General features: G+C 35.2%; 2 protein-coding genes across 2 annotated transcripts in view; one reads left to right on the top strand and one right to left on the bottom strand.

Moving 5' to 3' along the window:
- LOC143372472 (uncharacterized) overlaps positions 1–14,109 on the top strand; it is a 59,696-nt gene that overhangs the window by 44,150 nt on the left and 1,437 nt on the right. The gene's annotated exons all lie outside the window — the stretch shown is intronic.
- On the bottom strand, positions 291–6,665 carry LOC143372470 (uncharacterized). The gene is made up of 11 exons (XM_076818645.1): positions 6,548–6,665; positions 6,141–6,276; positions 5,091–5,193; positions 4,355–4,512; positions 3,943–4,210; positions 3,336–3,543; positions 2,982–3,163; positions 2,040–2,247; positions 1,712–1,915; positions 903–1,136; positions 291–494 (listed from the first exon to the last, which is right to left on the bottom strand). Exons 1-11 carry the CDS (start codon positions 6,648–6,650, stop codon positions 310–312), a joined length of 1,989 nt encoding a protein of 662 aa, XP_076674760.1. The 5' UTR covers positions 6,651–6,665; the 3' UTR covers positions 291–309.

Raw genomic sequence — 14,109 nt, 5'->3', positions numbered from 1 at the left:
CTTAAAATATATGTATTAACAAATGCTGTTTCTGACAAGGCCGATTTTAAAAATGGTCTTTTGGAGAAATAACAATACTTTAAATGGAACGCTCACGTTTTCAAAAGGCAAGTTTCGTATATGAAATCTTGCCTCTTCATTAGGACTCCCCAGTGCCGTATGTAATGATTAATTATAAAACAAAAAATATATTTCTATAATCTAAGACATCCTTAAAGCAATGCAAAAAGTCCCACTAACTTATATTTAGTAGTTTTCCTTTAATTAATTCCTAAAGATCACCTATTTTTTGGGGCTCTAGACCACCCCTTAATGAGGTACCGGATATCTGAAGCTGTAAAAATCATTCAGAGCCTGGATTGGTGGCACCCAATTAGAACATGTAGGAAAATCAGGTGGTAATGGTGGAAGATCTTCTTTCTCTCCTACATGAATGACCATTTCCATTCCAGTGAGATGGTGCCAGGAAAAGTGGCAATGTATTAACCACCATCCTGCAACAAAAATCGCACAGTTTAGCAAATAAAAGCGTTTTATATACTTCGCAGAACAACGGATAAATCCTTCTCTAACAGTAGCAATAAGTTTCGCGCGTAAGATAAGTATAGAATTTATTGCTACGCTCAGGGCCGTTCCTGGGTTTTGGCGCCCAGGTGCAAAAACAATTTTGCCGCCCTCATTAATTTAATATTTTTTAGTTAAGAATTTGATATGCAGTGTTTACTTTTATATGTATATATACATAATTTTAAACAGTTATCGTGCGAAAGAGTTTCGATTATTATTCTTGGCAACTTCTGCACCCCCCGCCAGGAACGGCCCTGGCTATACTTTCAATAGTCTCAGTAAACGAAGCTATGCTTTTCAAAATTATTATTAAGAAAAATAATGAAACATTTTACCTGGATTATTAGCCACGAAACGTATAATCACGTACCCGCCGGTTGGAATTTTAACAGTGTCTTTACCAGGTGCGTCACGGTAAAGACCCTGCTGAAGACGTTTGATATGGGCCGCCCCTATCTCCGTTATATCCGCCGGTGAAAGGGGTGTACCATCGGGATGCTGCCCAATCTCCAACACTTGAAACTCGTAACCGTGCAAGTGGAATGGATGGTTCAAACCTTGCACCGGCACTGAAACATAATTTTTCATGAATCATTTGGGATTCCGAGAAAATAGCAAGCTTATATAAAAGGCAAGGTGCGTCCGCAAACTTTTTTCCAGGGGAGGGCAATTTTGGGATGATGGTAATGAAAAATATACCCCTCTTGATTCTTTTAACCCATTTTGTAGTGCCAAGTTAATTAAAAATTTAAAAACCGAAAATTAAAAATCCTCCCTTCTTTAGTATAAACTTAATAAAGATCAGTTTTGAAAAATAAGCGATTTTTTTCTCAAAAGTCAGGGGGGCAAACGCCCCTTTTGCACCCCCTTCCGGACGCCCGTGATGCGAGTGTGATAATTAGCACGTAGAAACCCAATGATGTAAAATTATTTATAGCGAAGAACACTCGGGTAAGACTTCCTAAAAAATTTCTAATATAGTGAAAGTCAAACTGTTTATCATCCAAATTTTTTCGTTATGTGCTTACAATTTTAAAGAAGAAGAAGAAGAAAAAAAAAGAAGAAGAAGGAGGAGAAGAAGGAGAAGAAGAAGGAGAATGAGAATGCAAAGCTGCAAGAAAGGTATAAAAAATAAAAATTTTACCTCGATCGTATATCAGCAATTCTATATCGGTATCTAGTGGAAGGTCATAAACTTGAGTGCATGCGCAAGGCTCTACGCATTGACTAGGGTGATTCGTCTTGCATATAGTCTCGTAACTTCTTGCGTCCGTGAGTAGAGGCGAAGATGGAGTCTCGAATGTATAATTGTTGAGCATAGATACGATCTGAGTCGCACCAGGTGTATCTGAAATAAATGGCACCCTTCAATACAATCACATATGAGAATCAAACGTTAATACATTCTTCTAATTTTTGCTGCTTTAATTCGGCCACAGTTTTATACTTCCACAAGACGTTGATGTACGTACTGAAAAAGCTGCGATACGAATCCGTTTCAAAAAGTAATTTGTTTCCATCATCGGAGAAACTGAAAAACCAAAAGTCCAAAATTTGAATCAGGTCAGGCATGACATTAGATGGACGTCGGTCCTCATCTACGCTTTTCAATTGATTCACGCAAACTGCTTTGCTGGTGTCGTTTGAATTGCAGGTCGTTCCATTCAGTGGATTATATACCTATGGGGTTTACAAAGTTCATATGGTAAATCTTTTATTAAACATTCTCAGATTCTTCCTACAAAATCCTGACCAATGAAATAGAAATTACATAGAAAGTCAACTTTTCTTTTCTTGCCCGATGTGATCAACTCATCGTTAGAAATTAAATTCATTAAGGGCGGAATCCTATTTTATGGGCTAAAAACATACAAAAATTTAGGAATTTTTTTTTAAGAACTTAGCGTTTCGATTCATCTGAAACTTGGACCATGTTTTGATGCATCTTTGAGGAAACTGCAGGTTTTTTTTTATTAATTTTTAACCATAAATATAGTAGTTACGCATAATCGACCATCACGCCGCGCAAAACTCGTCGTCCGCTGGTGTGCATGATATTTACCTTCCAGGTAAATAAAAAAAATTTTTTTGTTTTTTGCTGGTTCATCAATTTGAAGCTACATATGTATAAAATAAAACGCCGTATCATTTTTCTGTTTCACATTGCCTGGTAGGTAAATATCATGCACTCCAAAGGACGATGAATTTTGCGCGGCGTGATGGTCGATTATGCATAACTACTATATTTGTGGTTAAAAATTAATAAAAAAAAACCTGCAGTTTCCTCAAAGATGCATCAAAACATGGTCCAAGTTTCAGATGAATGGAAACGCTGGTTTCTTACCAAAAAAACCTCAAATTTTGCTATGTTTTTAGTTCAAAGAAAAGGATTCCCCCTTAAGGTGTTCACTCACAATACCAGTCGGCGCGTCATCATAAGATGGGAGAGGCCTCGATGGAGTAGACGGAGCACCCACATATCTCAGGATAGCTAATTGTTGTACACGTTTTTCCGCACATTCGCTGAGACCACGCACGACAATGTAATAATTATCAACAGGTTGATTTGCATGTATTATCACATCCACTCGTTCACCTGTGTGCATATACATATTAAATTCTCACAAAAGTACAGTACAATTCAATCAGTAATATTTTATGCAACGGCTACTATTCTGCAATGCTATTGCATAGTACAATGTTTAAATATACTTATAACATAAAATGTGTACGACTCTTCAAATTAAAGTCTCAGGAGTTGATCTGACCTGAAGACGTAATTAGGATGTCCACGTGTTCGGGCTTCACGTTCGCACCGTCTTGCGCTATTAGCGTCATATTGTGGTTCTGAATTGAAAGTTCTGCTATACACACTGTACTAAACGAATTGATTATGCGAAATCTGTATCGCTTATTTTGGGTAACTACGAATTCGGTCAAATTTCCATTTGTAGTGTCGTTGGGATTGTCTGGATCCTGTCGGTAATTACACCCTTATAAGATAACTCCTCGAGTATTTTTACAGATTACATCAAGAAATTTGAAGAAATATATATTTGTAGACTTCCATGTGTAAAGCCGGGAATCCACCTGGAAGCTATGCTATGCTATGCTATGCTATGGTATGCTATGCTAGGCTATGCTATGCTAGGCTATGCTACGCTATGCTATGCTATGCTATGCTACACTACGCTGTGCTACGCTACGCTATGCTATGCTACACTACGCTGTGCTACGCTACGCTATGCTATGCTATGCTATGTTATCCAATGCTATGCTATGCTATGCTATGCTATGCTATGCTATGCTATGCTCTGCTATGCTATGCTATGCTATGAACAGAAGGATTCATTTTACAAAAAAATTGTATCTTACCGTCCAATTTCCTCTGCCGTTTATCAGGTAATTGTCGGCAACTTGCCCCAGATTGTTTTTTATACGACCAGGAAAACGTTCGACAGAAAATTCATGCATCCAGTCGTTTAAAAAGATCACGTGCTCATCCTCGTCGTACAAATCACGAGAAGGGTTCTCAGACGGAGGATCTTTAACGATGAGAGGTCCGTTTTGTCCGTCTAACATATGCGTGGATATGTGAGAGTGGTAGAAATGCGTACCGGAGTTTTCCACTTTAAACTGGTACCTACGAAATTCATAAAATCTTTCTTAAAAAATATATGTATCCTGTGTCCCAGAACGTTTGCCAGAACTGGGCCTTTTCCCTTAAAGTCGTTGTAAAGAACAGCAAGTCTATCATATATGAAATACAGTATGTCATAATTTTCACCTGAACGTTGAAGATGATGGAATAGGACATTGCGTGACATAAGGAACGCCATCGTAAAATTGAAAACCATTTTGAAAGATTCCATGCCAGTGTATTGTGACTTCTTGGCCCATAACAGCGTTCTTCACATCGACTATAACATAATCGCCCAGGCACACCTGTAAAACGATTATAAAAATTTATCGAATTAAATGAATTCCTAAATCTATACTATTATGTAAAATTGAAGTTGCATACTTTGAAATACGGTTTCTCAGTAAATATGAACTGTACGCACAATTGTGTTACATCACTTTGTTCGTCTTGGCGAGAGGAAGGTTCTAACGTTTTTATTTTTTTTAAATACTGATTTTTAAATAATGGCCGAGCGCGCTTCTCGCTCGCGAAACAGCACCGCGGCGGGAATAAGTGGCCGAGGGCTCTCGAGTTTAGTTTGCAAATTACAGATCATGAATCAGTTACGCTAATATTTCGGGCGAAGCCGAGACGGGGGATGCTAAGTCTCATTATAAATATGTATGAAAAATGGAATGAAAAATCTAGTCACTCGAAAACGAATTCTCCAAACTACTCGCAGTCTTATTATGCTGATAGAATAACGTTTTGTCGATTGCAAAATAATGTCGCATAGTTACAAGTAATGAAAAGGAAGGCAGTGTTTTAAGTTTAGGAGTAGCAAAACATAATTAGAAAAAATCGTCTGTCTACTACAACATATTTTACTATCAACACGTACCTGGATCTTAGGTCCTGGTAACTGTCGATTAATAGTTGTAATTGTCTTCTCGAATCCATCGGCGAAAACGCATTGCTTCTGTTGTTCCGCTACATTGCAAGCGCTGAAAGTAATAATCAATGCATGTGGGCCATTATATAGATACAATGATAATAATATAAGAATGCGTATGCAAAAGCAAAGAGTGTCCCTCCGACGCGTTGTTTGCGAGGAGTCATGCAGTTAAGAAATATAAAATTCCAGCCGAATATATTGAAGAATGCACTCGATTAAAGGATTATTTTCGTATCATTGGACGTTTATACTTTCGCTCTGTTTACTTTTAAAAAAACAAATTCATATGCAAATATAGAAGGATTGTATTGAACGTTTGTGTGTACACCTAAGTCAGCTGTTATGGTTTCATATTTTAATAAAAACTTTCCGTTGCAGCGTTAATAATACTGATAGCATGTAGACTAATGACAAGGTAGAATCAACACGGTTATTGCGTTTCTACGTTTTAATACCGACTGTATGGACGTAATAGTAAGTTTTTTCAACTTTTATTCTTCTAAACTGAGGTGCCAAAGCTAAATAGTTTAACAATAAAATTATAATTGCGAATTATAAAATTCCCTAATAATAGTGACGGTATGTAATCATTTCGCGCACACAAAGTGTTACTTAACCATTGCAAATATTTAGTACTTATATGATATACATTTCTCAGTAAATGTAACATACAATGATATAAATCTTTTTGGTATTTATTAAGCAACTCTTACATTGTACAAAAAAAAATTTAAAAAGAATTTTTGCAATTTGTTTTAATTGCTTTTTACAAAAAAAAACATTAAAACATAATAAAAAATTTCTTTTTAATTTTTTTTCTATAATATAAGAGTAGCTTAATAAATACCATAAATATTTATTTCATTATATGTCGCATTTACTAAGAAAAAAATCTTTACAAATAGCTTAATTCTTCGACCGATCAAAGTACATAGAATGACCCCTTAAAGCTTCTGTCGCTCAAGATTCTACAGTAAATACGTTAGTGATACATACGGTCCAACTGTTGTGTAGAATTCCAGGTGGAATTTATAATGGCAATATTTTGGCGGTTCATCATCGACGCAAGTCCGTGCACATTCTTCAGGCGTCGAAAAGCTTATCTCCGTTTCGTTTAATTCATCCCCGGACGCTAAATGAAAACGAAATAGTGCATTACAACGAATTCCCTTCAGAAGTTGAGGATTCAATTTTATTCGTAAAAAGTAGGTGGAACTCCATTTAACAGTGGGAAATGATCTGATCGAGTAGAAACATATCAAGTAGACATTAGGATTCCTCAGAAAATGATTTAAAACCCGACACCTACATATTTTTAGGGCAGATAAGCAAGATAAGACGAATTAACTAGAATCCTACAAAAAATATGTTTGTTTATTATATTTTTTATTCCATGTACTTACAGCAGCGCGACTGTTGCGCGTGGATTAAAAGAATTACGAAGAGGGCGCAAAACTTCGTCGCGTTTGAAAAAGCACTTTTCACCAAGGGGGAACGCTGCGACATCACTTCTCGCGGGGATGATCCGCAGCATCCGCGTTTCCCTTACGATCGAGCGTTCTGCGTTCGCGGAATCGGTGGCCTCTAATTTATGGAAAACTGCTGGTCGTGTGTTGAATCGCGCGTTCGTCTTCTTATCGGCCTGCATTTCCGGGTTTATCGATTCCTTTATAATACCGTGGGAAATTTATCTGTCGAAACCTTTTTCTCGCTAAATATTTCCAAACTCGTGGAAATCGCCGAACGTGTGCGGATTATCGTGCATAATTATCCCGACACTGAATAAGTTTATGTGAATATCGTGTTAACGTTACTGTAATCTGAATGTCTCACCATTTGAAGGCAGCATCGATTGAAAGTACCTTGTAACAACCCCATTTGCTAATACTATTCTAACACGTTTCTGTATCAATAATTGTTAAAACAAAAAAAAACGGTCTGCTGTGTTTTAGTATCGTGTTTATTTGTATCCAATGATTGATAGTCGATTAAATATTTCCATATATCCAAATTTTGATAAAAGGATAAACGACTTAGGTGCTCAATAATGGACCAGAAAAAACAAAGGCCAATTAAATAGTACTTAATCCATGCTCATCTCCTTATCGATATCATGTGATAATAAATATCAATTTTCTTAATATGAATATTGATATATATATATATATATATATATATATATATATATATATATATATATATATCTATGATGTGATGAAATATGTGGTATAAAAGCGATGCATTCAAAACATTTCGTATTTTATTCTCTAAAAACGCTTGAGGTGTCTGGATGTCCAAAAACATTGTATGTACTTGATTACGCGCGAATATATTATTTACAAGACAGTGAGTTGATAACGCATTGAAAATGAGGTCAGTTTAAATTGTTCATTGTTAGTCGATGTCTAATATTGATTTTAATCAACTGAAGCTGTACTTAATAGAGACTTTATTATTCGGATGGTCAATATAATTCAAACACCCCCGCGCAGTGTCTCCCTTTTTCTTATTAAAACTTCTCCGACCACTGTCGATCAAACTAATTGTAATCATAAGAATTTATCGCGCGACTGATAAAACACGTGTTCATACATATGTAATACAATCGGCATTAAAGCAAAAATATGCATTGTTCGTTTATACCAAAGCAGTAGTTCGTTAGCATATTTCAAAGATTAGGAAATGAATAAGAGATAATTTTGCGATTGGAAAGAGTATAGATAACATCGAAAAGATTATAATTACTGATACTAAGAATATTTTTATTGTACAGTTTTAGAAACATTCTTAACATTGCACAACAGTTTACAGGAGCTGGTTGTGACGGAAGAAGTGCACAAATGTTATCTGGCACGGTGAAATACGTTGTAATTTTGTGCGTTTTACAAATGAGGGAGATACGAAAACCAACAACTTCTCAGGAAATCGTTTCCCTGTTCCGTTTCGGTTTTAGCCTTAATATCCTGGCGTTTATTATTTTAACACAAAATTACTCATTAGCTCGCCATGTTCTCATCCGTTCGAAAAGTTCCCTTAACCCTTCGTGGTCGCAAGGGGTGTGTTGTACCCCAAGAATAATTTTCGAGCTAAAATGTCGTGTCTTTACGACTTCCAAAGAGGATTTGTCGCAAGAAAAAAAACATAAAAAAAATTTAAAAATCGCTTTTTTCCCACAACCGTGGAAAATCGCTCATTTTCAACTACAAATTTTATCATATCAAAATTTACATTTCTAGAAAAAATTCTTGAAAGCGACTTACTTTTCCGGCCGTCACAGGGGTATTCCCCTTTAAGCGGGAACGATATAATCGGCAGAAATCAAGGTTCTTTTGGGGAATTTTTTGTAAGGAAACTGTAAAAACCAAGTAAGAATTTTTTGTAAGGAAACTGAAACCAAAAAACACAATAGTTTTGTATTTTTATTAAAATTATGCTATGGATGAACCTAAATCCGCATTCAAAAATTAAAAATTAAGATAATGGTGAGTGTTTGAAAAAATAGTGGCATTTTTCTCTAAAAAATTTCACGTTAATTGTGCAATAAAACTTATTAAATTTAATAATATTACCCCGGATTGAGGCTCATCCATAGCACAATTTTATTAAAAATACAAAACTATTTTGCTTTTTGGTTTCACACCACTACAAAGAACCCCAGACTGCACGCAGTTGAACAAATCGGCCACTCCGAAACACTTGCGCCATTTGGAACTACCGCGTTATTTTTGTATCAAAAAATGTTTCTTCACTTCTTGAAATACATAATAATACAGCCTCAAAGTTTTAAAAAGATTGCCTGCATAGTTTCCTTGCAAAAAATTCTCCAAAAGAGCCTTGATTTCTGCCGATTACGCCAGGTTCTACCCTTAAGTTGTGAAGATCGAGAAACTACGTTTGACCATTTTTGGAATTTGAGAGACATTCAAGGATCTAAAAAACATATTTTCGTACAAGTTATTCATAAAATTTTACATTGATAGATAAGTTTGGCATTAGAGGAGCATATACGTTGCGAAATATTTTCTCCAATAATGGAAAAATATTTTTTAATACACCCAAACGCAACAATCTAAATATCTCGAGAAAAAAAAAATACGTGACTTTACACCACTTTCATAATCACCGGCACAATTTAGCAACGACCTCGAGAATTTCAAAATATTGTGCTTCATTTGAGTTAATTGCACGAGGAAAAGAAACGAGTAGCTATCAATTGTTCAAAACAATAATTTGTTTCAATTTCATTATCAGTGTAGCGTATATATTTGTTATTTTACACAATCTGGAATATTTAGAAATGCAGTGACGTCAAAGCTGGATAGAATGTTTCATAGACAAGCATTTGCAATCCCTTCCTGCATATACAAATTTCTTGATATAAACTTTGTTGCCATGAAAACAACGGTAATATCTTCGTGCGACGATACACATATATATGTATCTGTCTTTACTGAACATTTAACATTATTCATAAGAATATTTTACTGGAGCAGTAAGGTTTATTAGGAGAGATAATTGATACGATTTTTTCAATCTCCATTTATTTATTTTATCAGTTTTGAGTTTTATTACATGCACCATACACAGACAGTCTCATTTCTTATTACATATTTATCAACAACTACTATTTTATAGTCGACTGATTTTCTGAAATATCGACTAAATTCAGTCGCTTGAACTATACTTATAGTAATGGAATAAAACCTTTTTCTATTTATTAAGCTACGTTTCTACAGCAAATGAAAAATATAAAAGTATAATAAAATCATTGCTTTTAAAATGCTTTTGAGAGCAGTCTTGATGATATATTTAAAAACTTTCATGCTTCGCTCGGGCAGGCGATTTCAATTGTCTATACCTAATCTGTGATATTATGAATGCATTTGCAAGATTTGATTGTATTGTATTTCACTTACATATTGAGAATATCGTAATAAAAATAATGTACGAACGATGGTGCTATAGAGTCTGTTGATCGAATATCTCCTTAGCACGGAAACAGTCAGTAGATAAAAGTAAAAAGGCAGTCATAGAGAGGCTTAAAATGATTTTATTCAGAATTTTATTCTGTGTATAAAAGAAACGCGATGTATCTCTACGAGATTTAACTTCGTCGTCGAATCAGACGGATGAGTATGTTCTTACAAATCTAACTTAATGTAATATGTTAACGAATAAATGCACTTCAATGGATATAAGAAACTTAATTAAAGGGAATTAAGACGCGAATAGCGAGAAAATAGAATCGTAATTATCTTTCTGTTTGGTGGTGCCGGTACCTGTAACGATTATAGAGAAACTGGAGAATTTTTAAAGCTGTTACGCATCAAATATCACATACATTTTATTATCTTATCTGCTTATCGTTTAAAAGCACCCGCTTTGGCAGCTTTAATAATCAAGGACTTTTTCGCGGCTTCGTCTAGTTTGGAGAAACTAGGTGCCTGTGCAACTTTAATAATTTCCATGTAAATATCTCTATTATTAAGGCCCATAGGCAGAAACGCTCGGACACCTATTTACTTATTTTCGACGTACATTCATCGTGCCAAGGCTCATTAAAATCGAAGCCTATCACATGGTGTTCTTCCCTTGACAGTTACTTTTTAGAAATAAAATTAAATCCTTTAGTCCTCCACTTGTAAGCACAGACCTCACACAAATACCAAATTGTGTTCACACATAGCGACACTTGTGTGATTGAAAGGGGAAGACGCCACATCCAATACTCTTTCCATTTCTCCCAGTTGTAACTGAAAATGTATTCATTACAATTTATCCGTATAATTGCAACGCCACGTTATTTTACCTTAAGGGGTCGGTTTTTAATTTTTTTAACTGCGGCGCAACAAATTGAAAAATCTGAAAAAAATTCAGGACAATAGTAACAATCATACGTACTTACAGTAAAAATATAATTATAGTGCCAAGCATGCTTCGATGCACAATCGGCATTTTTCAGCATTTTTTGGCGTTTTTTATTTTTCACGGCTTGGTTTTTCAATTGAAAAATCTGAAAAAAATTCAGGACAATAGTAACAATCATACGTACTTACAGTAAAAATGTAATTATAGTGCCAAGCCTGCTTCGATACACAATCGGCATTTTTTGGCGTTTTTTAGTTTTCACGGCTTGGTTTTTCAATTGAAAAATCTGAAAAAAATTCAGGACAATAGTAACAATCATACGTACTTACAGTAAAAATATAATTATAGTGCCAAGCATGCTTCGATGCACAATCGGCATTTTTCAACATTTTTCGGCGTTTTTTATTTTTCACAGCTTGGTTTTTCAATTGAAAAATCTGAAAAAAATTCAGGACATTAGTAACAATCATACGTACTTTCAGTAAAAATATAATTATAGTGCCAAGTCTGCACGATACACAATCGGCATTTTTCAGCATTTTTTGGCGTTTTTTAGTTTTCACGGCTTGGTTTTTCAATTGAAAAATCTGAAAAAAATTCAGGACAATAGTAACAATCATACGTACTTTCAGTAAAAATATAATTGTAGTGCCAAGCCTGCTTCGATACATAATCGGCATTTTTCAGCATTTTTTGGCGTTTTTTAGTTTTCACGGCTTGGTTTTTCAATTGGAAAATCTGAAAAAAATTCAGGACAATAGTAACAATCATACGTACTTACAGTAAAAATATAATTATAGTGCCAAGCATGCTTCGATGCACAATCGGCATTTTTCAACATTTTTTGGCGTTTTTTATTTTTCACAGCTTGGTTTTTCAATTGAAAAATCTGAAAAAAATTCAGGACAATAGTAACAATCATACGTACTTCCAGTAAAAATATAATTATAGTGCCAAGCCTGCTTCGATACATAATCGGCATTTTTCAGCATTTTTTGGCGTTTTTTAGTTTTCACGGCTTGGTTTTTCAATTGAAAAATCTGAAATAAATTCAGAACAATAGTAACAATCATACGTACTTTCAGTAAAAATATAATTGTAGTGCCAAGCCTGCTTCGATACATAATCGGCATTTTTCAGCATTTTTTGGCGTTTTTTAGTTTTCACGGCTTGGTTTTTCAATTGGAAAATCTGAAAAAAATTCAGGACAATAGTAACAATCATACGTACTTACAGTAAAAATATAATTATAGTGCCAAGCATGCTTCGATGCACAATCGGCATTTTTCAACATTTTTTGGCGTTTTTTATTTTTCACAGCTTGGTTTTTCAATTGAAAAATCTGAAAAAAATTCAGGACAATAGTAACAATCATACGTACTTCCAGTAAAAATATAATTATAGTGCCAAGCCTGCTTCGATACATAATCGGCATTTTTCAGCATTTTTTGGCGTTTTTTAGTTTTCACGGCTTGGTTTTTCAATTGAAAAATCTGAAATAAATTCAGGACAATAGTAACAATCATACGTACTTTCAGTAAAAATATAATTGTAGTGCCAAGCCTGCTTCGATACATAATCGGCATTTTTCAGCATTTTTTGGCGTTTTTTAGTTTTCACGGCTTGGTTTTTCAATTGGAAAATCTGAAAAAAATTCAGGACAATAGTAACAATCATACGTACTTACAGTAAAAATATAATTATAGTGCCAAGCATGCTTCGATGCACAATCGGCATTTTTCAACATTTTTTGGCGTTTTTTATTTTTCACAGCTTGGTTTTTCAATTGAAAAATCTGAAAAAAATTCAGGACAATAGTAACAATCATACGTACTTACAGTAAAAATATAATTATAGTGCCAAGCATGCTTCGATGCACAATCGGCATCTTTCAGCATTTTTTGGCGTTTTTTATTTTTCACAGCTTGGTTTTTCAATTTAAAAATCTGAAACAATTCTCTAATATGTGCCCCGACAACAGAAATGTCTCTGATTTTTTTCAAAATTTTTCATCCCCTAGTATAGGAGAAATTCAACAAAAACCTGATTTCCTATTTTTGCCCTTTACTACCGTCCTGGTGGAGATACGAAGTTGAAAATTGCCACAAATGTTTCTTTTTTAATAAGCTTTCAAATGATTCATCGTGAGTCGAATTCGGTTCAAGGACACATTTTACCATATTAACCGGCTATACCTTTTAGTATACCTCTTTCCACTTCATGTTCTCCTGATACCTGGGCCAAAATCTGGCAAAAATTTTCAGAATGCACAAAATTGGCTTTGTAACAGGAGAACATGATGTCAAAAGAGGTGACACTAAGTAACGTCTTCGGAGAGAGAATCGAGGATGCCTTCGAAGCTGAAATTCAGAATACCTCTTTTCGCTTCATGTTCTCCTGATACCTGGGCCAAAATCTGGCAAAAATTTTCAGAATGCACAAAATTGGCTTTGTAACAGGAGAACATGATGTCGAAAGAGGTGGCACTAAGTAACGTCTTCGGAGAGAGAATCGAGGATGCCTTCGAAGCTGAAATTCAGAATACCTCTTTTCGCTTCATGTTCTCCTGATACCTGGGCCAAAATCTGGCAAAAATTTTCAGAATGCACAAAATTGGGCTTTGTAACAGGAGAACATGATGTCGAAAGAGGTGGCACTAAGTAACGTCTTCGGAGAGAGAATCGAGGATGCCTTCGCAGCTGAAATTCAGAATACCTCTTTTCGCTTCATGTTCTCCTGATACCTGGGCCAAAATCTGGCAAAAATTTTCAGAATGCACAAAATTGGCTTTGTAACAGGAGAACATGATGTCGAAAGAGGTGGCACTAAGTAACGTCTTCGGAGAGAGAATCGAGGATGCCTTCGAAGCTGAAATTCAGAATACCTCTTTTCGCTTCATGTTCTCCTGATACCTGGGCCAAAATCTGGCAAAAATTTTCAGAATGCACAAAATTGGCTTTGTAACAGGAGAACATGATGTCGAAAGAGGTGGCACTAAGTAACGTCTTCGGAGAGAGAATCGAGGATGCCTTCGAAGCTGAAATTCAGAATACCTCTTTTCGCTTCATGTTCTCCTGATACCTGGGCCAAAATCTGG

The sequence above is a fragment of the Andrena cerasifolii genome, chromosome 8 (assembly GCF_050908995.1).
Source record: "Andrena cerasifolii isolate SP2316 chromosome 8, iyAndCera1_principal, whole genome shotgun sequence".
Taxonomy (NCBI): Eukaryota; Metazoa; Arthropoda; class Insecta; order Hymenoptera; family Andrenidae; genus Andrena; species Andrena cerasifolii.
The sequence above is the reverse complement of the archived record's forward strand: the minus strand, read 5'-3'. Positions and strand labels throughout refer to the sequence as shown.

Bases quoted from the DNA above. Each gene is read 5' to 3' on its own strand.
- LOC143372470 (XM_076818645.1), bottom strand. From the start codon at position 6,650: ATGTCGCAGCGTTCCCCCTTGGTGAAAAGTGCTTTTTCAAACGCGACG. The intron at 5,194-6,140 runs GTATGTATCACT...TATTACTTTCAG, and splicing joins TTCTACACAACAGTTGGACC to CGCTTGCAATGTAGCGGAAC. The intron at 1,137-1,711 runs GTAAAATTTTTA...ATTATGTTTCAG, and splicing joins ATTGCTGATATACGATCGAG to TGCCGGTGCAAGGTTTGAAC.